This window comes from Neomonachus schauinslandi, chromosome 11 (assembly GCF_002201575.2).
Source record: "Neomonachus schauinslandi chromosome 11, ASM220157v2, whole genome shotgun sequence".
NCBI lineage: Eukaryota > Metazoa > Chordata > Mammalia > Carnivora > Phocidae > Neomonachus > Neomonachus schauinslandi.
Genome location: NC_058413.1, coordinates 102204428 through 102231727, shown reverse-complemented (window position 1 = coordinate 102231727; position 27300 = coordinate 102204428). Strand labels below are relative to the sequence as shown.

Genomic DNA, 27300 nt, shown 5'->3' with positions numbered 1-27300 from the left:
AATTACTGTATGATCCAGCAATTCCGTTCCTAGGTATATACTCAAAAGAATTAAAAACAGGTATTCAGGGGCGCCTGGGTGGCTCAGTCGTTAAGCGTCTGCCTTCGGCTCAGGTCATGATCCCGGGGTCCTGGGATCGAGCCCCACATCAGGCTCCCTGCTCCACGGGAAGCCTGCTTCTCCCTCTCCCACTCCCCCTGCTTGTGTTCCCTCTCTCGCTGTGTCTCTCTCTGTCAAATAAATAAATAAAAAATCTTAAATTAAAAAAATAAAAACAGGTATTCAGAAAAAAAAAATTTGCACACACATGTACATAGCATTATACTCAATAGCTAAAAGGTGGAAACAACCCAAATGCTCATCACCCAATGAATGTTTAAACACATTCTGACATGTGCACACAATGGAATATTATGCATCCATTAAAAGGAATGAAGTACGGATACATGCTACAACATGACCCTTGAAAACATTAAGTGAATGATGCCAGACACAAAAGGGTATAAATTGGATGAATCCTTTGATATGAAAAGTCCAGAATAGGCAAATCCATAGAGACAACAAATAGAGTACATCAGACAGATGCCAAGATTAGGAAGGAGTGACTGCTTAATGGGTATGAGGTTTCCTTTTGCGATAATAAGCTGTTCTAGAACTAGATAGTAGTTAGAGTGACATAACACTGAATGTACTAAATGCCACTGAATTGTACACTTTAAATGGTTAAAATGGTGAGTTTTGTGTTATGTGAATTTTACCTCCATTTTAAAAAAAGTTAGTTAAAAAAAGTAATATCCAACCTCTGGCTAGGATGTAGAAGGCTGGAAGGAGTCTTGCTCCTACGCTAATAATAAGACAAAGTTGGGTAACCTAAAAAATATCATAACTTTCTTGAACCCATGAGAGAGATGACATCATAGGGCAACCGACTAGTCTGAGTACAAACGCGTGCTTCCAAGGAGAGACTGGATGCAAGCACTGGTGTACTTTTGGCAGAGCACGGGAGGAAGATGGTGCCACCATACAAGAAGAATGGAAGAATTCAGCTAGGATTGTAATTGGTCAAGGCTAAGCAGAGAGGAGAGGAACCCTTGGGGCCACAGATGCAAGAGGAGTTTGCACACACTTGCAGGCTCTTTATGGACCTCAGTTGGGTGCTTGTGAAAAATACTGGTTGTGGGAAGAGAGTCTAGAGAAAACCTTTCTTGGTGGTGGAGGCCCAGAGATGGGGAGCAGCTGCCACTGCAGGAAAAGCATGAAACATTCTTCTCTAAGGAACAAAAGCCTTAAGCCAATAGGGAAGGGCAGCACATCTGTTTCCCCCTCCCTCCCTGTCCCAGGCAAAGGTGAAGACCCATTTTGGCAAGGGGGATGGAAAAAAGGAAAAGAACTGTCTACCCCTGGGAGCCTGGTAGGACACTGTCTTGGGCTCATATATTTAGAGGTTGTCTACCCTTGGGGGGAGTGTAGGATCACTGCAAATGCCCCACCCTCAAGACCGAGGTTGGGGGGCGCCTGGGTGGCTCAGTTGTTAAGCATCTGCCTTCGACTCAGCTCATGATCCCAGAGTCCCGGGAAGGAGCCCCGGGTCGCGTCTGGCTCCCTGCTCAGCGGGGAGTCTGCATCTCCCTCTGCCTGCAGCTCCCCCGATGACGTGCTTTCTCTGTCAAATGAATAAATAAAATCTTTAAAAATAAAATTAAATTAAAAAAACCCCACAAACCATGGGACCAATACATATAGATTCTGTGTAGCTAAGGGATAAAATAAGTCTTGTACCTTGCACAGTGGAAGCATGAAGTCCCTTGGAATTGGAGTTTCTGAGGTTACTTTGCTCTGTGGTTCTTGTTCCTGCTCATTTCTCTTTTCATGAATGGCATGAGCATTGTCGTGCCACTGTCTAAATGTTGGCAGCATCTGCAACTCCTGCTGTGTGTCCATTCTTCCTTAGTGGAAATCTTGTCTGGCTTCTTTGACCTCTTTTGACTCTGAGCAACAATGCCTGTCAGGACACTCATTATCCCCTGGTAGAGATACTGGAATGGGTGAGAAATGGTGGCCTCATGATAGTGTCCATGTCTGAAGCACCTCCTGGCTTCGTGGCCCCAGTGGTGACTTCCTGTGGATCATATACCCTGTGGACGTGGTTGGTGTTTTGCAACGGTGTGAAAGCTGGGCTGTGACCTCAGGCAGCTTCATTCTCCTGGGGCACTTTGAATGACAGGAAATGGGGGGCGGGGTGGGAGCAAATTCTGACCACGGAGTCTCTCTCTGATTGCAGAGTTGCCTCACTCACAGAGCTCTCCAGCTGTCAGCAGCACCTGCACTAAAGTGCTCTATTTCACTGACCGGTCACTTACACCCTTCATGGTCAATATACCAAAGAGGTGAGATTTGGGGATCACTATTTCTCTTTTACTTTTCAAAAGGACAAACTAATGACAGGAGGCATAATCATGCGTTACTGCCCACTGAATGAGCTGAGCGGTGTTTGGGAAACAGTATGGTGTAGTAAGAATACAGATTGGGAACCTAGTTTCAGTGTCACCACTAACCAGTGGCATTACAAGGGACAAGTCATGATCTGCTGCAAGGTTCAGACACAATAATAGCGCTTCCAGTCCTGATACACAGATACGTTCCAAGTTAGGAAAAATCGTTTTTTAAGGGCTCAAAACAGCCCCCATTGATAGCCATGGATTGCAGCCTGGCTCTCCAGGGCTATTAGTCATTGATCTTGGTCCTATTTGATGATTGCATCTAAGCAACTGAGAATTCATGTTAAGAACCTTCAAACATTCATTTATACTCCCTTGTAAGGTAAATGGCTTTGAAAGAAAGACTTTTTAAACTCTGGAACCTACAACTGAGAGAGGTAATAGGATGTCCCTCTCCTGGAGAGTTTGCTTAGTTGGTCTGGGCTAAAGGGGAGCTTTCCGAAGCTGGAAGGATGAAGACAGTGATGTCTGATTTAACTCTACCAGCCTAGGGAAATGGAGTATTGTTGCAAAGAAGGAAATCAAGAGAACTTAGACATATTGATAGTTCAATAAATTAGATTTCAGAGACCTTATGATGTCTTAGTTCTAAAGTAAAACAGAGAAAAGTGATCTGGCTGCTGCCGAAACAAAAAATCTATTTTAAATTCTCAGATCACCCCATCCGTAATGCTATTCTCCTTCCCTCATGGTGGCTCCCTAACCTCTGCTGTTGTAGAATTGTCTGGGTTATCAGGGGCAGGGACCTAGCAAGGCCATGCCGTTTCTGCCTGGAGAGTCTTTGGCAGGGGCCTGGCTTTAAAGCTAACATCTCATCTTTCCACAATATTGATAAACAGTCTGTTTCAGTGCTCTTGCCTTTTGTTGCAGATTGGGGGAGGTGACACTAAAGGATTTTAAAGCAGCTATTGACCGGGAGGGAAATCACCGGTATCACTTCAAAGCGCTGGATCCTGAGTTTGGCACTGTCAAAGAGGAGGTACAGAATCCCTGGGGAGTCTGGGTGGTATTGCTGGTGATTCCTGAACCCCAGAGCCTCCTCCTCAGGGACTCGAGTTCCCTAACCAGGTCAGAGGAATTTTCCAGAGCCTCAGACCAGTCTGATTACTCTAGACCGACGTGGTCAGGGAATTGCACAAGGAGTTGACAGCTTCTTCAGTTCAAGGACTTAATCACTTTGACCAAACTGGGGTAGAATTCTTTATTTCAAAAAGGAGAAAGTTTTATTAGTGAAAATAAAAGGACCTAAGCTTGAATCAAGGCTTGGCTTTGGGGTCCCTTCTCTATCTGTAGCCAAATCTTAGAAACCTTTCTGCTTCCTATGTCGAGCAAAATAAACAGGCATGAATATATGGAACTGTATATCATGATGGTAGTTTCTCAGATAATGACAATGAGGAACTTCTGGAAAGTCTCCTATGCTTATTCTCAACTCGTTGACTGTTTTCTTGGCTTTCGCTCCTCTTTATAATCCATCTGCCAAATATAGGGAAGAGAGTTCTGGGTTCTGACATAATCACATTGTGATTAAAGCCAATGTTTTATTTCATAAATATTTCCACACTGAAATGCTTTAATAGCCCTGTTCTATTAGTGGCTTAGAAAATTGAATGAATGAATAAAAAGAACTGCCTGTTCTTTTGGTCTTCTATCTAACCTTTTACCTGGGACCAAAATTTTACCCTTTCTCATTTTTGTAATGCTTGTGCTATTGCTTTCTCCTAAGGACCCTAAAGTGCTGTATGGTTGGTAATTTATTAATTCTAATCAATCTCTATAAGCAAAGCAGGGTTAGGGATGCTTTTGCCATTTCATAGATGTGGAACTAAGAATATATGTTATGTAATTTTAATAATATATAATAACACAACACAATAGGATATATTATAGTATATATTGTATTATATATAATATACATAATCTATTATACAAAATATAATAACATAGTACATATATTAAAAATATTATATATCTATTTAGTTATAACTTTAGGGATGAAACCAAAGGGACATCGACTCTAACTTAGGGCTTTCCTCTGTATGTTCTTATCCTCTGTGTTGAGATCTTAGTTTTATCAGCAGCAGCTGTCTAAATAGACTCCCTATCTTACTTATTTTTTCACTGTGGCTTTTTTTCTTCCTCTAGGTTTTCCACGATGATGATGCCATCCCTGGGTGGGAAGGGAAAATTGTAGCCTGGGTGGAAGAAGACCATGGAGAGAACTAATGCTGAGTATTGGCGTGGGGGCTTATGGAACCTGGCACCCCCTGGCTGTTTCACTCAGGAAAGAGGACCCAAACCAGAAAACACAAAGAAGTTTCTAATCCGTGCTGCCAAAACAGAAGCTTCTCCAAGTGCGACGGCCCCGGGCCAGTACTGTTGCTGTGCCCAGCATATGTGGTACTTAAAATCCCCGGTGCACCTGGAGACCGTGGGTTCATCTGGAGTTCCTTGTCCGTGGGAACACAGTGTTTTATTCTACTCTGAGGACAACAAACCGAAGGCCTTAACCAACGGGAATGGACGATCCCGCTCCCGTAGGGGCATGGCTGCTATTATCTGGAACCTGGGAATTGGATGCATCAGTCCTATGTGTTACAGTATTATTTTAGTTGGCCTCAATGGTTGCAGCAATCAGAGTTCCAGCATTTGTACTCACAGACAAGGCAAAGGTACCAGCTTTTTGGCTTCTTTGCAGCTACTGCAAACCAAGAGTAACTCATGAGGTGGTACCAAAGATGAACGCCCACTCTTCAGGAATTTTTTGGACCGGACATGGATGGTGCTGAATTGTTGATTGGATGGAAAAAGGGCTGCCCATATTGTGCTATACTTTGCTAAAAACATGATGAAGTAAGACCTCGGGTTGCCTCTTGTGTCTTAACTGGTTCTGCAACTTGTCCTTTAGCCCACAGAGGGCACATTTCATGTACTGCTAGTTTTCTCTGGGGACTCTTCCACTGTAGAGCCATTTCTTCCCCCTTCCAACTGACGAACTTTGTGTTTGAAAGGAATAAGGAGTTAAAGTCTCCTTAAAAATCTAGGCGGGTATGGAAAGGTGCTGCTACCCATATTTTCTTGACTTTCTTTCTCTCATGACTTCCTTTAGCTCATGGTATCTCCTTTGCAGTCAAAAGGAGACAGACCATTAATTTCAGTATTTGTGATTTATGAGTCCTGAGCATGAGTTACTGGTCTGCCCCTCTTCATTTCAAGTTATTTTCTATTATATATTTAGTCTAGGTTGATCCTTGAGGGCACAATAGGAACCATGGGGCATGGAGCATGAGTTGTGAATGGCAGGGTTGGTTCTGGGTAAAAAAAAAAACCTGGAATCCTTTCTCATGTGCAACATTGTCAAGTGTAGAAGCTAAAAGAAAAGAGTTAAACTTCCAGAGATTACTTAATAACTTGGGTTTTCTCAGTCATTTACCAAGCACCGTCAACTAATCAGCCATATATATATATGTATGTATGTATATACATATATATGTGCGTGCGCGCGCACACACACACACACACATTCATTCCCAAAAGCAGTCGGCCTGTGACCACTGATGTACACTGCCAACCAGGAGAGTCAGACAAGTCAGTTCTGGGTTCTTGACCTGTCTGTCTCTAGTTCATCTCCCTTTTCCAGCTATTTCAACAGACTACTCATTGGAGCTCTGAAACAACATTTTGTTGTTTTATATAGATGTGTCTTTTAAAAATAGTTCATGTTTGGAGAATTCTTTTGTACTCATTTGCTTTTTGTCCGAGAACCATGTCTATTTTTATAACTTGAGTGTGAGTTCTGTATGTTCTCACATTCTGTATACTGTATCCATTTTCTAGAGAACCCAGTAGCTTTTATACAGGCTCTTCTCTTCTTACCCTTGTGGTTTTAGAACAAGCTTTATTTTATTACAAGTATACTAATGACAACTAACTCCTGGTTCTAATTCTACCTGCCATTTTGATTGTGGAGGTAGTTTTACGTAATCTATTTGATTGCTCCTCTAGCAGACAGAAGGAGCTCAAAAGATACCTGATATCTTTCAGTAAGTTTACTTGATCTTCTCCTACTGAAGAATTTCTCATTAGAAATGACTGGGAAAGTTTGGGAAAGTCAGTCAAAAGCAAGAATAATTCATTATGAAAGCAAACAGAAGAAAAGAGGATATTCTGAGTCTGTCTCCCCCCCTCTTCCCCCCCCCCCCCAGAAGTCTGGAGAAAAGGTCCTCATGTCACCGATTTCTCTGTTGCATGAATTTTAGTGTTTTGCTATAAGACAGCATGAGGGTTATCAGGCCAAAATTCGTTATTGTATTTCCAGTACAATTTATCTTGATTATCTGTCTCTTAAGTTTTTACTTGTCAGTTTTCTTTGAGCAAACACTCTCAACATTATGTAGAATTTAGCTTTTCAGAGAAAATTAAACGAGAGAAAAATTTCAAAGTCCTCTACCTTATTTGGCTTTTGTATCTCTGTCCTTTGGAAGAGGAGCTGCACGGCCTTAGTGCCTCCCTAGAAAGCTGAAGTTGAGCTCAGGGGAGAGAATGAGATAATTTTTTCCTCTTCAGCTCAATAATCTCATATGCCATGGGTAATAACTAAACACCCCCATTAACAGGATGTCACTCCAGTAATTTTTGTGTACAATGTGTTGGTAATCCCCATTCCAGTTTCTCAAGACAGGAACCTTCTGAGGAAGCGTGTGCATTGGTTCCTTCTGGTTTGAATAGATTCCTGTTTTTTACACTATGGCTGCACTCTAAGCCTCCTGACTTATTCAGAGTATTGTCCCCTGGTGACATTTGTGTGAAATAGTTCATCCTAACACTGAAATTCTTTTTTTTAAAAAACTAAGGAACTAGAATGTTTAGAGTTCATAAAATAACCTCTAAACCTGTGAGATTAAAAAAAAAAAAATGATCCTCTCACAAAAACTAATTTAGAAGAAAGCTCAATTCCTTCAAAAGTTGTCATTTAAAAACTGATGACTATTCTCACTCAGTTCCCTAAATTAGCTGGAATTGGAACGCTTTGCAATTTGTACCTAAAGAATTTGGGTTAAACTCAGTTAATGGCATTCCTACTTACTGATTAACATTTCAGCTCTTTTTGACCAAGATGGTTGTAAATTAGGGAAATATCTTTATGTTCTACATCCAATCCAAGAGGACTCTAATTACTTAAGAGCATTTATGTCATAATAATTTTCATTTTTTCCATAAAATAAGCGTTATGATTGTACACTCCTGTTGTCTGAATTTATGTAAGAGGTATAGCTTGCTTAAAATATATATGTAAAGTTATATTTTCTTAGAAACACGGATGTTTGCAACCATTGCTTTCAGAGATTACCACCATGCATTCTCCCTGTTTGTTTTCATGAAGACTGTGTTATACCAGAGGCTTCTGATTATCAAAGTGATAACCAGTTTTAACTGCCTGTATGTACCAGATTTGTGAACTAATTTAAAAAAAAAAAGCAGAAACAAACCATGAATAAAATGGAGTTTGCAAACTAAATACCATTAATCATTTTCACTTGTGTTTACTGACTGAAATTAATCAGCAAAGCCATTTACATTTAGTGCAAGTCAATTTCCTTAAGTCATCTCCCTGGTAGCATGTTTACTCATTACCTGGGGAACAGAGATAAGGATTACTTTATTGCTATAGATATTTTACCATTGGCATTTCAAACGTATGCACAAAACACGTTATTATTGCCAAAGAAAATTCATTGATTTAACACTTCTTTTGAAATTATATATAAATGTGCAAACAAATAAAAACCTGAGTACAAGCTGTATGACAAAAGTCTTGAATGAAAAAGCGAGAAACATTAATTGGAGACTTTCAGAAATGCATATTTAAAAGAACCAGAATTTCCAAACTAATTTGAAAGCTGCCTTCCTAAAACTTAGGTCAGCTTCATTTCACTTCAATTTAAATGTTTTATGTATCTACATTTGTAGTCCTGAGCGTTTACTTGACTTGCAATTACATATTTTCAACTATTAATTACAAGCCATTTTAATTAGGTCATTATGTTAAAATTAAATATGTAAAGAGCTTAATTCAAATCTTTCATTACCCAGTAATTCCTCTTTCCATCTACCCATTTCCTATCGGTTGTCACCATTCTACAAGTCTCTCTACTTCAAACCTTAGAGTTTCGGCCTGCCTTTTCCTTAAATTCTGTTATCAAATCTGTTTAGGGGAGTTCAGACCTATTCTCTCAGGGCTGAAAACCTAAGATTTCCTAGCCTATCTCTGGGGTACAATTACCGCCCAGACGGTTTGACCTGTGCCCTCCTGTCATTTACACCTGTCAAAAGTATATTCAAGGGGCGCCTGGGTGGCTCAGTCGTTAAGCGTCTGCCTTCCGCTCAAGTCATGATCCCGGGGTTCTGGAATCGAGCCCCACATCGAGCCCTGCATCAGGCTCTCCGCTCAGCGGGAAGCCTGCTTCTCCCTCTCCCATTCCCCCTGCTTGTGTTTCCTCTCTTGTGTCTCTTTCTGTCAAACAAATAAATTCTTTAAAAAAAAGGATATTCAAATACAAACCAGCTATGCACTGAAAAATAACAAACCCAGGTTTAAGCAATCCTACCTAAGGAAGTGAATAGTAAACTGAAGATGGTATCATACAAAGGCTAATTTAGATCCAGTTATTAAATTCAAATACAGTGGAAGTAGTAAGATATTCTGGTCAATTCAAAATCATGAAAACATTTTCATAATTTATAAAGTTACAGTATAAGCCCTTTCACTAATCACAATTATTCTTCCAATAGTTATTCAGTTTTACATAATTGTAATATAATGGCTCTACTCTTACAATTTCAAATGTGCCTTTCCATTTAATCTGGAAATTTTTTATTTCTCAGTTGTATTGCCTACATATTGCTTTTAGGCAGCTGTGACTGCCTGAACTTTCCTCATTTTTGGTGAGTTATGTTTATCAGTTCTTTTTGTTAAAGAGACACTAAGACAGTTTTTACCTTATTCTGAATGCTTTAAGGGTACTAGAATAGACTTTTGGGGAAAGATGTAAACATTTTTTCCCAGTCTGTTACTTGTTATACTGCCATCTATAAAGACAACCATTGTATTCGGTCCACTCAACGAGTGGAGTGCTTTTTCTCTGTAATCCCATTAATACTGGGTTTTTGCTTTTTTTTTTTTTTAAGATTTTATTTATGAGAGAGACAGATCGCAAGCACAAGTTGGGGGAGAGGCAGGCAGGAGAGAGAGAAGCAGACTCCCCGCTGAGCAGGGAGCCCGTTGCGGGGCTCCATCCCAGGACCCTGAGATCATGACCTGAGCCGAAGGCAGACGCTCAACCGACTAAGCCACACAGGTGCCCCTGGGTTTTTGCTTTTTAAAGTTTACTACTTTAGTAGGTATGAAATAGTGCCTCCTGGCTATTTTAATTTTCCAAATGTTTATTTACTAGCAAGGTTTAACATACTTTCACGTTGGTTTTTCCTATTTTTTGTGTTCGTGTTCTATGACCATCTGTACAATGGGGACGTATAAACACAGCACGTGCTACCTCCTAATCTAATGTCACCCTCAGCTTAGAAATGAGGTATTTTTCACTTGTAGTGTAACCCTACAACAGAAGTATACCTAACAAATGTTGTAGATAACTTCTCGTTGATTAATTCAAACGACATGCCTTCAACCTCCATTATTTACCGGATAGTATACTAAAGTCTGTAGTTTTGTACGAAATACTTCAAGCACAACAAAGCTTTTTGCGCTTTAAAGGGATTCTAAGGTAAGTCAGAAACGCAGATCTGTTCTGTAAACTTGTATCTTCATACACAGCATACATGCTTAGTCCCGCTGCAGCACACCTTAACGCGGGAATGAATCTTCCGTTTGGCTGCCCTTCACACCACTTGGCTGGAAAACCTGTTCACTCTGATTTCCGGTTATGCTACAAACCTGAAATTAAACGTCTGTAAATTGATCCCGGCTGCGCGGAGCGAGGCCCCAAACCTGGCCACGGCTGGGTCAGCAGAGGCGGACCGCACATCACCAGAACCTTCTGACCCCCTCGGACAGCCCCGCGCGCCAGTCTTCCGGAGCGCTCCGTGACACCGCCCTCGGCCTCCGGCTCCCTTCCCAGCTTTTCTCAAAACTTGGCCACTCCCCCTTAGCCCACCTCTCAAGCCATTCTGCCTCTACCAGCCAGGCTCTCGCCGTCTTTTTAAGCTCCTCCCTGTCGGCCGTGCTTTCCCGTCGCTTAGGCCCTGTCCTACCCTGAGATGCCTCTCCTAGGACCCCTCTACCTTCCACCCTCTCCGCGTTTTATTTCTCCCAAACTTGCGCCTGCATTGGCTCCGCTGGAACGCCCCTGCCCCTGTGGCTGGAAAATAGTTACCCTACCCGCTGTGGGCCACCTTTTCCCCTATTCCCTGGAGGAAGAGCGGATGTCCCACCCATTTCTGGTCTGGGGAGGGGTGCAGTGAATCTTTGGAGCCCGTTTTACGACAATGTGCGGCTGCGCGGCGCGGCTGACGGCAACGCCGCACTGCTCTTGGAGAGGTCACTCCGGAGACGGCGTTGGTTTTGGGGTGTGGGGGCTGCTGGCGGTATGTGGCGCGTCTGTGCTCGACGGGCCCAGAATGCGGCCCCAAGGGCAGGATTCCGGGTTCGGTGGGCGGCCTTGCGGGAGGACCCGGGAGCTCCGTGCGTGACCCCGCGGGCTGGCGCGGCTCCGGCTCGTTGCAGTAGTGGGACCACGGGGTATGGCAGGGTCCGGGCACTCTGCGGCTGGAATCCCAGCTCGTGGGCCACACAGAGGAATCGCCTCCTGCTGCAGCTTTTGGGATCGTCCAGCCGCCGCTGTTATAGCCTGCCCCCGCATCAGAAGGTGAGCCCCACACCTGCCCTTCGCGGGACCCCGTTTGTCCTTTAGGGCAGACTTCTTAGCCTCGGGATCCTCCCTCTGAGGCTTCAGTGATCTTCCATCCCTCTTCCAGTATGTATCATTTGTCTCTTCTTCAATACCCAGCTTTGCTGTGGCTCTTGAGCCAATTTACCTCTCCTGATCTATTTATTCCATTGAAGGAAAAGAGTTCCAGGCGTTCGTCTCTTGATCTATTCCATTGAAAGAGGAGCTACAAACCTGAGGCTATTTGTGGAATGTCTGCTGAGTTACGTGCTCCCAGGGGACTGTGGAGCAGGAACCCTGTCACTGGAGAGCTGGTGGCAGGAACTCCCTTTCTATCCCCAGGGCCCAGTGTGGGACGGGACTCAGTACACTCTTTGCATCAAATACAATTGAATGAAGCATTAAGCCAGACTGAGAGGTAGCGTTTTCTAAATTTAGTGTTTCTCCTTTTTCTCCTCCAGGTTCCATTGCCGTCTCTTTCCCCCACAATGCAGGCAGGCACCATAGCCCGTTGGGAAAAAAAGGAAGGGGAAAAAATCAATGAGGGTGAACTAATTGCAGAGGTAAGTTGTTTAAAACATGGAAATTAGTTAGAAGGAACTGGCTTAGCTAAACCGACTGTTAGCTTTCCGTATAGGTAATTATCCCTTTTGCTTAAGAAACTTAAGATGTTTTTTACAACTTGGTATTAGAGAAGGTTGGTTAGATAAGTTGTCAGCAGCTAGCCAGGCTGATTTTTTAGCTAATTCCTTTCAGGTCTATTAATAGAGGCTTTATCTTCACATGACTGTTGAACTGTGTGATTCTAGGCACAGTCTAATAAATTTCATACTGGTAGCCTTAAGCCTAAGTTGCTGCTTTTTGTTAAAAGGTTGAAACTGATAAAGCCACTGTCGGATTTGAGAGCCTGGAAGAGTGTTACATGGCAAAGATACTGGTTGCTGAAGGTACCAGAGATGTTCCAGTTGGAGCGATCATCTGTATCACAGTTGAAAAGTGAGTAGTACCTTGGTAATTTGTGGAACTCAGGTGCTTAGTGGAGTGTTTTGACCCAGAACTGAGAAAGTAGGAGTTAAAGGCTTCTGAGACTACTTTTGTGGGAGATAAATCTGCTTTATAACCCCCTGTACTTACACATTCTTTCTCTTCCATAGGCCTGAGGATATTGAGGCCTTTAAAAATTACACATTGGATTCCTCGGCAGCATCTACCCCACAGGCAGCCGCAGCACCAACCCCTGCTGCCCCTGCTTCACCACCTACACCTTCTGCTCAGGCTCCTGGTAGCTCATATCCCACTCACATGCAGGTGAGGCTCAGCCTCTGGTTGTTTGCTCTAGAAAACTTAGTATTCATTATTTTTCATATATGGCCGTCACATCCTGGAAACTGGCATTAATTATGGCTAGGTCTTGTCATTTGAAATTAAAAAGAGATTAAAAAGAAGAAAGTACATAGGGATTTAAGTATGCAAATTAACAGTTTTATTTCTAGTCATTATTTCTAGGAGTGTGAACATTGACATTCCTTTAAACTTTCTCAGCCTCAGTGTAATAGATAGGATAATGCTTGGCATTTCTCATTCAAGAACATTGTATTAGATTTGGAGGATGATTTGTACTTATATCTACTCTTTGTATTAATAGAGTGTTTAGTAGGCTTCTAGTATTATCTATTGAATAAAAGTCCCCAATTGATGTTTTCCTTTGACATGTGGTGTTTATTTTCTAAGAGTGGGTGAACTAGTTCTGTAATATTAATGAGGAAACTGACATTAAAGTATGAGTGTAGAATAGACAAAAGAGTTGAAGGCAATAAATATTCTGTTAAATAAATCCGTTTCTAAGAAACTACAGCAGTTTATTAGATATTACAGTAATCCCATGTATATTTGTGTGTTTTGGGTATTGGAAATGGGTAAAAAAGCAGCTGGCCCTTTTCTAAAGGATTAAGACTAAAGCTTTTCTTTCACTTAGTTTATTTGTAGAAATTTCTGTATAGGAATCATTTTATTTTTTGGACATAATGTTCTAATCATGGTCTTTTATTAACAGCCACTTTTGAAGTTTTGTGTGGTGTTCAGGTCACACATTTGTTTCATCCTATTCAGTAAACTCTATCTCACTACATAAAACACACTTCATTTCTCTCCATTTTATATCTGTGGCTTTGTGTGCAAGTGTTACAGTGGTATCTTAATTATCTTTAAAGATCTGTATGGAGATTATTGGCTCCAGTGGTTTTTAAGAAGTAGATGGAGATGGGGCACCTGGGTGGCTCAGTTGGTTAAGCGGCTGCCTTTAGCTCAGGTCATGATCCCAGGTCCTGGGATCGAGCCCTGCATCGGGCTCCCTGCTTGGCGGGAAGCCCGTTTCTCCCTCTCCCACTCCCCCTGCTTGTGTTCTTTCTCTAGCTATCTCTCTCTCTCTGTCAGTTAAATAAATAAATAAAATCTTAAAAAAAAAAAAAAAGTAGATGGAGATGACAAATTCTGAACAAGAAAAACGTTAAAAAAATATTTTCTAATTAGAGTTCTAAGTTTTTCTTCTTTTTCCTCTTTCCCAAGACATTAATTGAAATGATTTTTCTCTCAGAATAATCCTCTTGCTAATTAGATATAAAAAACTAAGAAGATAGCAAACAAAACCCATAATAACTGGGTAAGCATCCAAATTCGGTAGACACACAAACCATATAAATAGCAAAGCAATGTTTCATGAGATCAGCCAGTCTGATGTTTAGATTTTATTGGGGTGGAAGTGACTATTTCCTTTATTTATTTATTTTTCCTGCCATAGTTACCAATTTGGATGCCTTTTCTTTCTTTTTCTTGTCTGATTGCTTGTGACTAGGACTTCCAGTACTATATTGAATGAAAGTGGTGAGAATGGACATCCAGGATACCTTGTTCCTGATCTTAGAAGGAAAGCTCTCAGTTTTTCACTATTGATTGTGATGTTACCTGTAGGTTTGTTGTATAAGCCCTTTATTTTGTTGAGTATCTTCTCTCTATGCCCACTTCGTTGAGAGTTTTTATCATGAATGGTTGTTGTACTTTGCCAGATCTTTTTTTTTGCATCTATTGAGATGATCATATGTTTTTTATCTTTTCTCTTATTAATCTTATATATCACATTGATTTGTGAATATTGAACCACTCTTGCATCCCTGGAATAAGTCCCCTTGATTGTGGTGAATTTTTTTTAATGTATTGTTGGGTTCGGTTTGCTCATATTTTGTTAAGGATTTTTGCATCTTTGTTTATCAGAGATATTGGCCTGTAGTTTGTTTGTTTGTTTTTGGTGGTTTAGGTATCAGGGCTGGCTTTGTAGAATGAATTTGGAACTTTTCTTCCTCTTATTTTTTGTAATAGTTGAGCAGAATATGTGTTGACTATTCTTTAGATGTTTGGTGGAATTCACCTGGGAAGCCATCTGGTCCTGGACATTTGTTTGTTGGGAGTTTTTTGATTACTGATTGTTTCTTTCTTTTTTTTTTTTTTAAAGATTTTATTTATTTGTGAGAGAGAGAATGAGAGACAGAGAGCATGAGAGAGAGGAGGGTCAGAGGGAGAAGCAGACTCCCTGCTGAGCAGGGAGCCCGATGTGGGACTCGATCCCGGGACTGCAGGATCATGACCTGAGCCGAAGGCAGTCGCTTAACCAACTGAGCCACCCAGGCGCCCTACTGATTCAGTTTCATTGCTGGTGATCAGTCTGTTCAAATTTTCAGTTTCTTCCTGATTTAGAACGTTGTATGTTTTAGTAATTTACCCATTTCTTCTAGGTTGTCCAATTTGTTGGTGTATAATTTTACATAATATTCTTTTTTGGGAAGTTTGGGAGAAATGCAGTTTCCTCTGAGTGAAAAGATAGATGCTAATACAGAGCACAGCAAAATTTTAATGGAATCGTGTAAACCAAGATCATTCTGTGAAAATGAAAATTTCTAGCTTAATCTAAGTAATAAAAAAGATGAAAGGATGCTCTGTGCTTAAATATGTAGTTGAGGAATTAATTTTGACTATCTAGAAAGAAATCTTTCTTAGTCTACCCCTTGCTTTTAACTTTGGTGGAGGGGGGGAGGTCAGAGTATCACTGGTACTTAAATCTTGGGCTTTGAAGGGTGATTCAACTGGTGGGGCACTATTGAGGCATTGATCTTTTGCTGTTATGGGGGCATCAGACAGGTGGGAACTTGGATCGTCAGTCACTGTCATTCCGTAAAACTACTGAAGCTTGCCTAAGTGCCATTGTGTCCAAGGCTTTAATAATGTGTTAAGCAATAATATGTGTTTGTTTCTACAGGTGGTTCTTCCTGCCCTCTCTCCCACCATGACCATGGGCACAGTTCAGAGATGGGAAAAAAAAGTGGGTGAGAAGCTAAGTGAAGGAGATTTATTGGCAGAGATAGAGACTGACAAGGCAACTATAGGTGAGATTTCTTCAGCTCTTAATGGTTGAGGCACTGAGTTTTCCAGTGAGGGAAGAGGATTGCCGTCCTATCCTATAATGAGTGAGTGATAACACGAAAAATTTTAATTTTGGGGATTCATTTCCTGGAACAGGCTGTGCCATGACAGAAGTGTGCATAGTGGAATTTGTCAGTTGCATGCTGTACTTTTCATGAATCAAGGATATGTCAACTTAGAGATTATTTTTATCTAGAGTCTGCTTCTTCGCCTTATTATGTTACTGAGAAACTATATCAGCACTGCTATTCTTTAAATTGGGCAAGGGGGAGAAAAGGAAACGGGAGAAAATTACTTTCATCCAGGAAAATAGCAAAGATGACTTTGAGGGAAAACTGAAACCAGGATTTGGATTGCTTTCATAGTTTCAAAGTTTGAGATAGAATGTATATGTACCTGTTTACACATCATAGTGCATTTCCATATATTCACTTTCTCATTCATTTTTATGCTCAGAACAAAGCCCACCTATTATTTGTGATAATATTTATAGATATTAGTAGATCTATTCTTTCCTATCCAGTCCCCAAAGATGCAGTGGGCGATTCTAGGCATCCTCTGCAATGGTGATTTTTAGATTGTGTTCTTCAAACTCCATGGTTCCTTGATGGCACCTTGGGGCAAAGGAGACTTAATGAATAGGACTCTACTTTGCCCTGACCCTTTCCCCAACTTTCACCAGAGCAACTCCTTTTTATCTTTTTGCATATTGTGTTCCAACCGACAGATTTTATTAGAAGAAATGATTCTGTTTGTTAGAAACAAACAAAACCCCTTGGTAACAATAGATCTGCTTTGCCAGAATTGCTATAGAGATGGTATTCGAGACTCTGGTAGTCACTGGAGAAGCATTACCTTTGTCAAATTCCTTAAACTCTCTTGTGGCCTTGGAGTCTTTTTTTTTTTTTTTTTTAACATAGCTTTTATTGGATATTAATTCTTAACTGGAAAAGGGAAGGATTCATCAAAGATGTGTTTGTCAGGGAGGGGCACAACAGAAAGCCAAGAGATCTGTAAGGCAAAAATTGTTCTCTGCAATGTCTTCTTTTAGTTTTACTTTTGTAACGCTTCATTTTTGAGTTCTTTATCAGAAGAGCAATCACTGAATAAAATGTAAGTTGTCAACACCATAGAAACCCTAGTAATGCCATATTTCTTCACACTGAAATATTTAGTTGAATACCAAATATAACTTCTTTGAAAACTCCAAAGATACTTTTCAGCGCATAATCCCACATCACTGTCAGTTCTCGTAGCTCCCTTAATTTAACGTCCATGTGGTTCTGATTTTTAGAAGTACAGCTGATGCCGTATTGGTGCAGTTGATGTCATCTTGGAGTCTTGTGGGTCTGCATAGCGGCTTCTCTTAGAGATGTTTTAAAGAAAATGTTCAGAACTAACTACTGTCTAAATCTCTCATAGTTTTAATTAACAGCTATTTATTTAGTATTTATACCAGGTACTGTTTCTAAGTACTTGAAAAATAATAATTTTTATAGCATCTCTATGAGGTAGGTATTATTGTAATTCCCGTTTTGTAGCTAAAGAAGCTGAGACACAGAGACATTAACTCACAAAAGGTTATATAGCAAGTTAGAAGGAGAAGAGCTTTTTACTTAAAACTGTGCTTTGAGTTTGGTGGGATAGTGGAGTCCTTTAAATTCCATGATGGTCTTTCTTTCTATTTAAGGTTTTGAAGTACAGGAGGAGGGTTACCTGGCAAAAATCCTGATCCCTGAAGGCACAAGAGATGTACCTCTAGGAACCCCACTTTGTATCATTGTAGAAAAAGAGGAAGATATACCAGCGTTTGCTGACTATAGGCCAACTGAAGTAACTGATTTAAAACCACAAGCACCACCATCTACCCCACCCCCGGTAGGTATGCTTCTAGAATTGAGGGAACACTTAACCATATTCGTCTCTAAATTAAGGGATTAGATTGGATGATATTCTAGGTTTCTACCAGCTCTCAGATTCTATAAATGAGGAAGGAGATGGTTAGGGGCGCTTGGCTGGCTCAGTTGGTAGAGCCTGCAACTCTTGATCTCGGGATTGTGAGTTTGAGCCCCACATTGGGTGTAGAGATTACTTAAGATATTTTTAAAAACCTTTAAAAAAAAAAAATATCATGAGCTTTTGTGGAGATCTACAAGGTATGTGGCCGTGCACCATGCCCCTAATAGTCGGTTGTTGGATCCTTGTAGCTTTTTTTTTTTTCTTGCTGTCTTGAGTCCTGCTGAGAACAAAGCTGAGGTGACATGTTTTTTTCTGCTTTAGGTATAGATATGCATATGGCAATTACTGTATACAGTTGTTCATGAACAACATGGGATCTGGGGCACCAACACTGCGCACTTGAAAATCTCTGTATAACTTTGGATTCCACCCAGATTTAACTACTAATAAACTTGCTGTTGGCTGGAAGCCTTACTGACCACATAGACAGTAGACAGTCAATTGACACATATTTTGTATAGTAAATGTATATGATACATATTATATGCCATAATCTTAAAGCACAATAGAGAAAACGTTATTAAGAAAATTGTAAGGGTGAGAAAATACATTTATAGTATTGGTACTGTAAAAAAATCCGTGTGTAAGTGGGCCTGTGTAGTTCAGACTCGTATTGTTGGAGGGTCAGTTAATCTTCGTTACTGTCAGTACTCTTGGTATTCACTTACGATAGTGGGTCAAGCTTATCTTTATAATACATTAGAACCTTGACATAACATGGCTTGTTTTGCATAGACTCTAGTCCTGTTGTGTATGCTGTACAGCATATACACTATATATCTAAAATGTACGCACCTCAGGCCTAGATAACACTATGACGAGGCTTCTGTACGTGTTAGAATCATGTGAGTTTAGACTAAGTACACATTTCTGTCAGAGAAAACTTGATTTCTGACTTCCCTACATTTGTGGGGAGCTGGCAAATAGTAGTTACTTCTTAACGTACTTTCAACATGGAACCTTCCAGCACAATTTATTATTTTGAAATGAGGTTAAGTAAAAACAGAACCATGTTGGTCATGAAAGAGAATGAGAATAAAAAAACAGCAAGAGATGAAAGTAAAGAAAGTTTGTAAGGATATTACATACTGGTTAGCAGTATTAAATTCCATGTCTCTCCATGTTATCAGGGTGTAAGATAATGTGGTTCTGTCTTTGACATGAGGTTATATTATTATTCTTCACATTGCTATATTATGTTGGTTAAGCAGGAAAAATATGCATAATGATCTTTGGGAGAAAGATAAAAGTTATTTTGATTTCTTAGTAAATGTAAGCTCTTAATCTTTCAGACCAGTCTTTACAGTGGTGAATGAACGATTTGTAACTTTTTTCAAAAGGTGGCCCCTGTTCCTCCAACTCCCCAGCCTGCAGCGCCTGCACCTTCAGCCACCCGCCCAGCTCCTCCTGCTGGACCCAAGGGGAGGGTGTTTGCTAGCCCTCTTGCAAAGAAATTGGCAGCAGAGAAAGGGATTGATCTTACATATGTAAAAGGTAAGTTTGTCTCTATGGAATGGGGTTGTAAAGATAAAATTTACTTGAGATTCCTTCTTAAGACTGGCAAGACAACTCTGTACAGTCATCTTATTTGGAATAGTGCAGAAAAGGGTGAGGGAGGGAAGTAATCTCCTTTGTTGCCACCACAGGTAGGGAAACTTACTGTGCTGTATTTAATCCATCTAGGATCTACCTGTATAATGGAGGTGCTGTTTTCTTTCTCAGTTTATGGGAACTGCTTAATTTTTACTGAAAGTATAATATGCTTGTTCAGCGGAGTTGAGTTTTAGGACTTGACTATGTAATAAGAAATCTCTGCTGGTGCAAGGCTGGCTGAATCTAGCAGTACACAGCATAAAACATAAACCTGGGGTGACTTGAAATGACTTTGAATAATAAAATTCATATAAAACTGAAGTTCCTTGAGGGCAAAGGAAAATGTCTTATTCATATTTTTTTCTCTCCAAAGAGAAAGTATAGCTTACTGATAAGAGCATGGGGTCTTGAATCAGATCATTTGGGGTTTACGCCTGGCTTTATCATCTTCTCTGTGATAAGACTTTAGGTGAATTACTTAACTTGTGTATGTCTGTAGATGAATTACTTAAACCATCTGCTTTTCCATCTGTAAAACTGAAATAATAGGGCACATTAAAACAGTCAGAGGGCCTACGACAGTATCTAGAATGTAACAGGTACTCGATAAATGTTAGTTCTGTTCATATTAATATTATTGCCTGGTATTTAAATAAATATTTTTGAGCTCAAATGTAATGTAAGGTAATTAAGATACTTGGAGAAGGGAAATTACTAATCCTGAAGCCTGGTTTGATGGCTACTACTGTGTGCTAGTCACTGAATTGCCACGTTTAGCATGACATTTCTTGAAGTAAGAATTATCATTCACCATTCTTTGGATAAGAAAATACTCTTTAGGGATCTCCCTTTCTGTTAAGTAGTAAAGTTCCAGTTTGAGTCTAGACACTGGTTATTTCCCCAGTTGTCCAGCTGTGGGCACTCAGTGCTGGTTGTCATCTGTTTGCTGTCTTTTGTTGTGTGGTTAGAAGGCAAGCCAGTCCCCAAAGAATAAGAATAGAATATTGTAAATTTTTTGGCCTTCAGAGGATTCTTAAAATATTTGAAGATGCTTTTTTCCATTTTTATGTTATTTCACTGGCATAGTGCCACTTTTTATGTATATGTGACTAGAATTAGGGACAGCAATGTAAGCTGGAATAAATTTTAAGGAGAGGAGGGACTGGGTTAATAATTATATCAAAAGAATTTAGACAAGTAAAGAAGGATCATTTATGAGATACTTGGCAACACTGGCTGCTGTACCAAAGATACAAGTGGGAAAGTCCCCATATTCTTACCAGGCAATTAGAGTTAGGTCATTCATTTACTACTATTTAAACCAATATGCACTGAGTCTTGTGTGTGCGTCATTTGTTCATAAGACAGACAAGATTTCAGTTTCAGATGCTTATGCTAACAAAAATAAAGAGTTAAACAGGGAGTACAGCATAGTAATTAAGAGTATGGGCTCTGGGGGCGCCTGGGTGGCTCAGTTGGTTAAGCAACTGCCTTCGGCTCAGGTCATGATCCTGGAGTCCTGGGATCGAGTCCCACGTCGGGCTCCCTGCTCAGCAGGGAGTCTGCTTCTCCCTCTGACCCTCCCCTCTCTCATTCTCTCTCTGTCTCTCAAATAAATAAATAAATAAAATCTTTAAAAAAAAAAAAAAGAGTATGGGCTCTGGAACTGGAATGCTCAGGTTTGAACCCCAGCTCTGCTGTACACGACCTGTGTGACCTTTTGTGTCTCAATTTCTTCATTTGTATGTAAAAATAATGCCTTACAGGTTGTGAGGGTGAACTAAGTTAACAAACAGTGCCTGCACATAGAAAGCATATACAGCTATTAGCTATAATAATGAAAATAACTTGTGATTACCTAGGATGATCCAAATGTCAAGAGAGAATAAACCAAGTGAAACACTATTGAGTGACAGGGTGAATATACGTGCAGCCTGACTGCTGTTAGATGTGGTGGTTGGGGAAGATCTTTCTGATGAGGTGACATTTGATCTGACGTGAAAGATGAGGAGGAGTCCGCTGTGAGCCAGCCGTGTGAAGAACTGGGGACAGACCAGTAGTACACAATCTGAAGTGGGAGAGAGCTTGGCACGTTTGAGGAACATAAAGGAGGCCAGTGTTAATGGAGCATAGCAGGCAGAGGGTCTAGTGATACTAGGTGAGGTTGGAAAGAAACATAGGGGTGAGAACGAGGACTTGACAGGTCATGGTAGAATTTGAATTTTATTTAAAGCATAGCAGGAAGCCACTAAAGGGTTAAAAGAAGGAAGTGACATAAACTTATATTTAAAAAAAATCATTTTGGCTGCTTTGTGCAAATGGGTTAAATGAAAGCCGTGGTCCCTGTTAAGATGCTGTTGCTGGAACCGACCGTGGTGACTTAGACAAGCATGGTCAGAGTGGAAATGGAAAGAAATGGAAAGCTTTGAGAAATTTTTTTGACAGAATCAACAGAACTTAGAAAGAATGGTACATGGGGACTTGACAGCAGTTATTTCAAAACAGAGGTGTGGTGGGAGCCTGTCTGGGTAGACTGAAAAGTAGAAAGTGGATGGAGAAGTGGAAACAGCATTGTGGACAACTCATTCAGAAAGCTTTGCTGTGGAGGGCAGGAGCTAAGATGGCAGCAGGAGGACCCTAGGTTTGTCTTGTCCTTTGAACACAGCTGGATAACTATCAGGTCATTCCAAATATCCAAGAAATCAACGTGAGGACTGATAGAACAAACTGCACAACTAGAGGGGGAGAGGAGGCAACATCAAGGAAGGTAGGAAGTGAGGAGATGTGGTTTGGGGGAGAAACGGATCATGGGTTGCGAAGAGAGGCAGGAGAATGGAGCACACAGGGATACATATAAGGAGAATACTTCCCCAAAGCCATTGGTTGGGAAAAGGAGAGGGGCTGATTTTTATGAGTTTTGGCAACCAGCAGGGCTCAAAGACTGGAGTTTTAGAGGTCCACAGGCTTGGCTAGGATAGAGCCCTGAGCGCACTGCCCTATTCTTAAGAGAGCAGGCAGGCAAGCAACCCTAGGGTGGATGGTGTGATCTGAGGATTGCCTAAAGCACATGGGGAGAGACTTGTTAGCTCTTCTTGGAGCGCTTCTGAGAGGTGGTGTTCCCTCTATGGGGAGAAAAAGAGCCAGCCAGTGCCATTTCCCTCCCCCACCCCTCAGCATAAACCAACTTCAGTAAATAGCACAGTCCCAACACTTGCTGCCTGACCTGCTTACACCAAGTCCCATCCCCCTGTGCTCTGCTGGTACTGCTTTTCTCACGCACGTGTGCCTAAGAACCAGCGCAGCAGGTCCTTTCCCCAGAAGATCAGCACAGACCCTCGCACATACCATATCTCCTGACCATAGAGCTCTGCAAAGCTTCAGTTCTAGCGGAAGTAGCATCGGGTCTCATTTAACAAATGGATCAGAGCATACCTAGTTGAAACTCGCCATACTCTGACCAGGGTCCAAACACTGCCCACTCTAGGCAAGGATTGACTGACGGATAGAGCAGCCAGCATGCAGCGGCAGAGTGCACACAGCACGCTAGAGACACTCCCTGCAGTGCCAGGCCCTGGGCACTGTATGACTTCTTCTTGAAGCCATTACTCTCTGGAGCAGGAAATATAACAGGCTTTTCTTTTTTTTTAAAAAAAATTTTATTTATTTATTTGACAGAGAGAGATAGCGAGAGAGGGAACATAAGCAGGGGGAGTGGGAGAGGGAGAAGCAGGCTTCCCACAGAGCAGGGAGCCCGATGCGGGGCTCGATCCCAGGACCCTGGGATCATGACCTGAGCCTAAGGCAGACGCTTAACAACTGAGCCACCCAGGTGCCCCTATAACAGGCTTTTCTAACACACACAAGACAGAGACCTAGACAAAATGCCAAGGTGGAGGAATTCATCCCAAAAGAAAGAACAAGAAAAGGTCATGACCAGAGATTAATCGAAACAGATATAAGTAATATGCCTGGTGGAAAATTTAAAACAACAATCATAAGGATACTCGCTGGGTTTGAGAACAGCATGGAAAACATCAGGGAGACTCAGACTGCAGAAGTAAAAGAGTTAAAAAACAATCAGGCAGAAATGAAAAATGCAATAACTGAGATTCAAAACTGGCTGGATGTAATGACCACTAGGATAGAAGAAGCAGAGGAACGAATAAGTGATGCAGAGACTAGAATTATGGAAAATAATGAAGCTGAACAAAAGAAGAATGATGGATCACAAGAGTGGACTTAGGGAACTCAGTGACTCAATCAGACATAATAACATTCATATCATAGGAGTCCCTGAAGAAGAAGAAGAAGAAGAAGAGAAAGGGGGGCACAGGGTTTATTTGAGGAAATAATAGCTGAAAACTTCTGTAGTCAGGGGAACGAAACAGACAACCAAATCCTGGAGGCACAGAGAACTCCCATCAAAATCAACAAAAGCAGGCCAACACCAAGACATACTGTAGTTAAATTTGCAAAACATAGTGATATAAAAAAAAAAAATCCTAAAAGCAGCAAGACAAAAGAAGTCCTTAACTTAGAAGACCCATAAGGGTAGCTACAGATCTCTCCACAGAAATTTGGCACAACAGAAGAGAGTGGCATGATGTATTCAACATGCTGAATGGGAAAAATCTGCAGCCAAGAACACTCTATCCAGCAAGGCTGTCATTCAGAATAGAAGAAGAGATGAAGAGTTTCCCAGACAGGGGCGCTGGGGTGGTGCAGTTGGTTAAACGTCTGACTCTTGGTTTCGGCTCAGGTCATGATCTCAGGGTCCTGAGATTGAGCCCTGCAACGGGCTCCATGTTCAGCAAGGAGTCTGCTTAAGACTCTCTCCTTCTCCGTCTGCCCCTCCCCTCTTTCTCTAAAATAAATAAATCTTAAAAAAAAAAAAAAAAGAGTTTCCCAGAAAATCTGGGTGCCTGGGTGATCTCAGCTCAGGTCTTGATCTCAGGGTTGTGAGTTCAAGCCTTGTGTTGGGTTCCACACCAAGCGTGGAGCCTACTTAAAACACACACACGCACGCACGCACGCACACACACTTCCCAGGCAAACAAAAACTAAAGGAGTTCGTGACCATTAAACCAGTCCTGCAAGAAATACTGAGGGGGATTCTTTGAGTAGGAAGGAAAGACCAAAAGTTGACAAAGATAAGAAAGGAACCAAGAAAAATCTCCAAAAACAACAACAAAACAAGTAATAAAATGGCACTAAAAAGAGTATCAATAATTACTCTGAAGTAAATGAACTAAATGCTCCAAGCAAAAGACAGGGTGTCAGAATGGATAAAAAACAAGACCCATCTATATGCTGCCTACAAGAGACTCACTTTAGACTTAAAGACACCTGCAAATTTAAAGGGGATAGTGGGGCACCTGGCTGGCTCAGTTGGTGGAGTATGTGACTCTTGATTTCGGGGTTGTGGGTTAAGCTCCACATTGGGTGTGGAGATTACTTAAGGATAAAAAATAAAAATTTTAAAAAAGTGAAAGTGGGGGATGGAGAAACATTTATTATGCAAATGGCACCAAAAGAAAGAGTAACAGTGCTTAAATCGGACAAACAAGATTTTATATCAAAGATTGTAACAAGAGATGAAGAAGGGGACTATATCATAATAAAAGGGACTATCCAACAAGAAGATCTAACAATTGTAAATATTTATGCCCCCAACTTCGGAGCACCCAAATATGTAAAACAATAACAAACATAAAGAAACTCATTGATAATGATACAGTAATAGCAGGGGACTTTAACACCCCACTTACATCAATGGACAGATCATCTAAACAATATCAACAAGGAAACAATGGCTCTGAATGACACACTGGACCAGATGGACTTAACATATATTCAGAACATTTCATCCAAAAGCAGCAGAATACACATTCTTTTCAAGTGCACATGGGACATTCTCCAGAATAGATCACATACTAGGTCACAAATCAGGCCTCAACAAGTACAAAAAGATTGAGATCATGCCATGCATATTTTTTTACCACAACACTGTGAAACTTGAAGTCAACCACAAGAAAAAATTTGGAAATGCCACAAATACATGGAGATTAAACAACATGCTACTAACAAATGAATGGGTCAATCAGGAAATTAAAGAAGAAATAAAAAAAGACACACGGAAACAAATGAAAATGAAAACACGGTGGTCCAAAACCTTTGGGTTTGCAGCAAAAGCAGTCGTAAGAGGGAAGTATATAGCAATACAGGCCTACCTCAAGAAGCAAGAAAAATCTCAAACAACCTAAACTTATACCTAAAGGATGTAGAAAAAGAACAATAAATGATGCCCAAAGCCAGCAGAAGAAGGGAAATAATAAAGATTAGAGCAGAAATATTGATATAGAAACTAAAAAAAACAGTAGAACATCAATGAAATCAGAAGCTGGTTCTTGGAAAAAATTAATAAAATAAAAAAATAAAATTGATAAACCTCTCCCCAAACTTACCAAAAAGAAAAGAGAGGGGCGCCTGGGTGGCTCAGTCGTTAAGCGTCCGCCTTTGGCTCGGGTCATGGTCCCCGGGTCCTGGGATTGAGCCCCGCGTCGAGCTCCCTGCTCCGCAGGAAGCTTGCTTCTCCCTCTCCCATTCCCCCTGCTTGTGTTCCCTCTCTCGCTGTGTCTCTCTCTGTCAAATAAATAAATAAAATCTTTAAAAAAAAAAAAGACCCAAGTAAATCACAAATGAGAGAAAACCAATACCACAGAAATAAAAAGGATTGTAAAAGAATATGCCAACAAATTGGACAATGTGGAAGAAATGGATAAATTCCTAGAAACATATAAACTACCAAAACTGAAAGAGGAAGAAATAGAAAACTTGAACAGACAATAACCAGCAAAGAAATTGAATCAGTAATCAAAAATCTCCCAAACAAAGGTCCACGGCCAGATGGCTTCACGGGGGAGTTCTACCAAACATTTAAAGAAGACTTAATACCTATTATTCTCAAACTATACCAAAAAATAGAAATGGAAGGAAAACTTCTGAACTGATTCTATGAGGCCAGCAGTACCCTGATACCAAAATCAGACAAAGACTCCACTAAAAAAACCTACAGGCCAATATCCCTGATGAACATGGATGCAAAAATTCTCAACAAAATACTTGCAAATCGAATCCAACAGTCATTAAAAGAATCATTCACCACAATCTAGGGGGATTTATTCCTGGGTTGCAAGGGTGGTTCAATACTTACAAATTAACCAACATGATACACCAGTTAATAAAAGAAAGGATAAGAACCATTTGGTCCTCTAAATGCAGAAAAGCATTTGGCAAAGTACAAATCCATTCATGATAAAAACCCTCAAAGAAGTAGGGATAGAGGAAACATACCTCAACATCATGAAGTCCATACATGAAAAACCCATAGCTAATACCATCCTCAGTGGGGAACAACTGAGAGCTTTTCCTCTACGGTCAGGAACAAGACACAGTGTCCGCTCTCACCACTGAAGTCTTAGCCTCAGCAGTCAGACAAGGCTTCCAAATTGGCAAGGAAGAAGTAGAACTGCGACTATTTGCAGATGATATGATCCTCTATATAGAAAACCCAAAAGACTCCCCAGAGTATTGCTAGAACTGATAGACGATTTCAGTAATGTCACGGCATACAATATCAACATACAGAAATCTCTTGGATTTCTATACACCAGTGATGCAACAGAATGAGAAATCAAGGAATCAGTCCCATTTACAGTTGCACCAAAAACCCTAAGATAGTCGGAATAAACCGAACTATAGAAGTAAAAGATCTATTCTTTGAAAACTATAAAACACTGATGAAAGAAATTGAAGAT

The 27300-nt window shown here is 40.8% G+C and overlaps 2 protein-coding genes across 13 annotated transcripts in view; both read left to right on the top strand.

Moving 5' to 3' along the window:
• DIXDC1 (DIX domain containing 1) overlaps positions 1-8016 on the top strand; it is a 59660-nt gene extending 51644 nt beyond the window's left edge. For both annotated transcript variants that reach the window (XM_021696586.2, XM_021696587.2), the window contains 3 exons: positions 2282-2387; positions 3369-3477; positions 4644-8016. In XM_021696586.2, the coding sequence (XP_021552261.1) occupies positions 2282-2387; positions 3369-3477; positions 4644-4724 (296 nt within the window). In that variant the 3' untranslated portion in view covers positions 4725-8016. The remainder of the gene's footprint in view (positions 1-2281; positions 2388-3368; positions 3478-4643) is intronic.
• A 2982-nt stretch (positions 8017-10998) lies between these two features.
• The window catches only part of DLAT (dihydrolipoamide S-acetyltransferase), a 31488-nt gene continuing 15186 nt past the window's right edge, over positions 10999-27300 (top strand). For 5 of the 11 annotated variants that reach the window (XM_044919178.1, XM_044919181.1, XM_044919180.1 and 2 more), the window contains exons 1-7: positions 10999-11380; positions 11863-11964; positions 12273-12397; positions 12556-12709; positions 15708-15834; positions 17562-17749; positions 19231-19384. In XM_044919178.1, coding sequence (XP_044775113.1) covers positions 11102-11380; positions 11863-11964; positions 12273-12397; positions 12556-12709; positions 15708-15834; positions 17562-17749; positions 19231-19384 — 1129 coding nt within the window. In that variant the 5' untranslated portion in view covers positions 10999-11101. Of the gene's footprint in view, positions 11381-11862; positions 11965-12272; positions 12402-12555; positions 12710-15707; positions 15835-17561; positions 17750-19230; positions 19385-27300 lie in introns of those variants that run through there. The other 6 variants (XM_044919186.1, XM_044919184.1, XM_044919179.1 and 3 more) reach the window with 5 other exon arrangements.